Source organism: Cystoisospora suis, assembly GCF_002600585.1.
Source record: "Cystoisospora suis strain Wien I chromosome Unknown contig_8148, whole genome shotgun sequence".
In the NCBI taxonomy this organism is placed as follows: domain Eukaryota; phylum Apicomplexa; class Conoidasida; order Eucoccidiorida; family Sarcocystidae; genus Cystoisospora; species Cystoisospora suis.
In genome coordinates, this window is record NW_027160931.1 from 2,438 (window position 1) to 3,877 (window position 1,440).

The 1,440-nt window shown below is 55.4% G+C and overlaps 1 protein-coding gene across 1 annotated transcript in view; it reads left to right on the forward strand.

Moving 5' to 3' along the window:
• Window positions 1-572: 572 nt before the first annotated feature.
• The window catches only part of CSUI_010735 (centrosomal of 76 kda protein), a gene marked incomplete at its 3' end in the record, with an annotated part of 3,975 nt that continues 3,107 nt past the window's right edge, over window positions 573-1,440 (forward strand). The window contains exon 1 of the mRNA XM_068070837.1: window positions 573-1,010. Coding sequence (XP_067917187.1) covers window positions 672-1,010 — 339 coding nt within the window. The 5' untranslated portion in view covers window positions 573-671. The remainder of the gene's footprint in view (window positions 1,011-1,440) is intronic.

Below are 1,440 nucleotides of genomic sequence, written 5' to 3' on the forward strand. Positions count from 1 at the left end.
AGAGCCATGTGTCGACGTTGGGCGCACGCTACAAGTCCTCCAGGTACTCAGTTGATACTAGCTCTTATAGTGAAAAGGCTGTGTCCTTCCAGGCGGCTTTTGTGAGCTTTCCGAGCTCTCCACGAGGCAACCTTGCCGAATGGAAACGAGGGGCGCGAAGAGTCAGACAGTGACAAGCGGCTGACGATAACAGCTGCGGAGGTACCACCGCACGCCGAGCTTCACTTCACACTCTTCCAGTTGTACTCTAACTTTTACGAATCCCAAGCGTCCATAGCCATGGAGTCCTCCTCGGGCTCTTGGACGGACGCTGATACTGCACACATCTATCGCGTAATCTCTGCGAAGAAAGGGCTTGGAAAGCACTCTGCAGCGTTCCTGACTTGGATGAAGGTGCCTCCTGAACATAGCTTTGCTGGGGCCAGGGCGCTGACAGACTCGTACAATTCTGCTGCGACCACGGCTCCTTCCTTTTCTCTGCGCTGTCCGCGGGCCCTCCGTGCGTGCCACTGTTTCCGGTCACTCCCTTTACGACCTATGGTACCTCTGCCTGCGTTACTAGTGTAATCAGAAGCGACCTTTCTCTGGCACAGAAGAGGCGCGAACAGCATATCTTCAACGATCCGGACGTAGTGTTGATTGACCGGCGCGTGCAGGAGAGAGGCGTGATCATGGAGGTGCAGCGGCAGCTAAACAAGTACATTCAGTCAGCTGGAGGGACTGACGCGCCTGCTGCCTCAACCAGTAACAGAGGTACACCACAGAAAGTAACTGACTCTGAACAAGAGCGCACAGATCTCAATACCCCGATATGTGACTCGGACTCGTTCTCCNNCAATCAGCAGGCCTGCGAGACGGTTGAGTCACTGCCAGTCCAGCCTCAGCTTCTGTGCAAGTTCGTCGATGGCCACGGCTTCGGCGAATACAGGGACGCGTCCAAATATCCGAGGTCCTACTTTGTTCTGCACATTTTGTTCGGAGCTCAGAGACTAAGAACACGCCGAATCGAGGTCAGTTCACTTGTTGCATGCAGGCTGTAAACGCCCCCCTCGCCGGTCGCAGAACTGTCCCAGGACCATTCCCGCACCTCGACAGTTCCATCTGCTAAACTCCAACAATGAGTCAACTTTTCTTTTTCAACTCAGGTCTGCTGTGAGCCCCGGATCATGGAAACTTTTGTACTACAGCTCCCAGCAGACGCCAGGCTCTCCTACAGGAGGCTGCTGCAGCGTCAGTGGCCACTTCACCTGGTACTGACGAGGGAAGACCACGTCGCCCCGCAGTCTTGGGATGCCAGTGAGTAACTGGGCCAGCGAGTGTACCGCAAGGTCCAGTTCTGCTAGTCGAGTTGTGCATCACCTACCAGAGTCAGTGTGGAGTGCTGGTGCAGTAGAGGCCCCTAGGGCCCACAAAGAGCTTCGCATTTCCACGGCTTTCCAC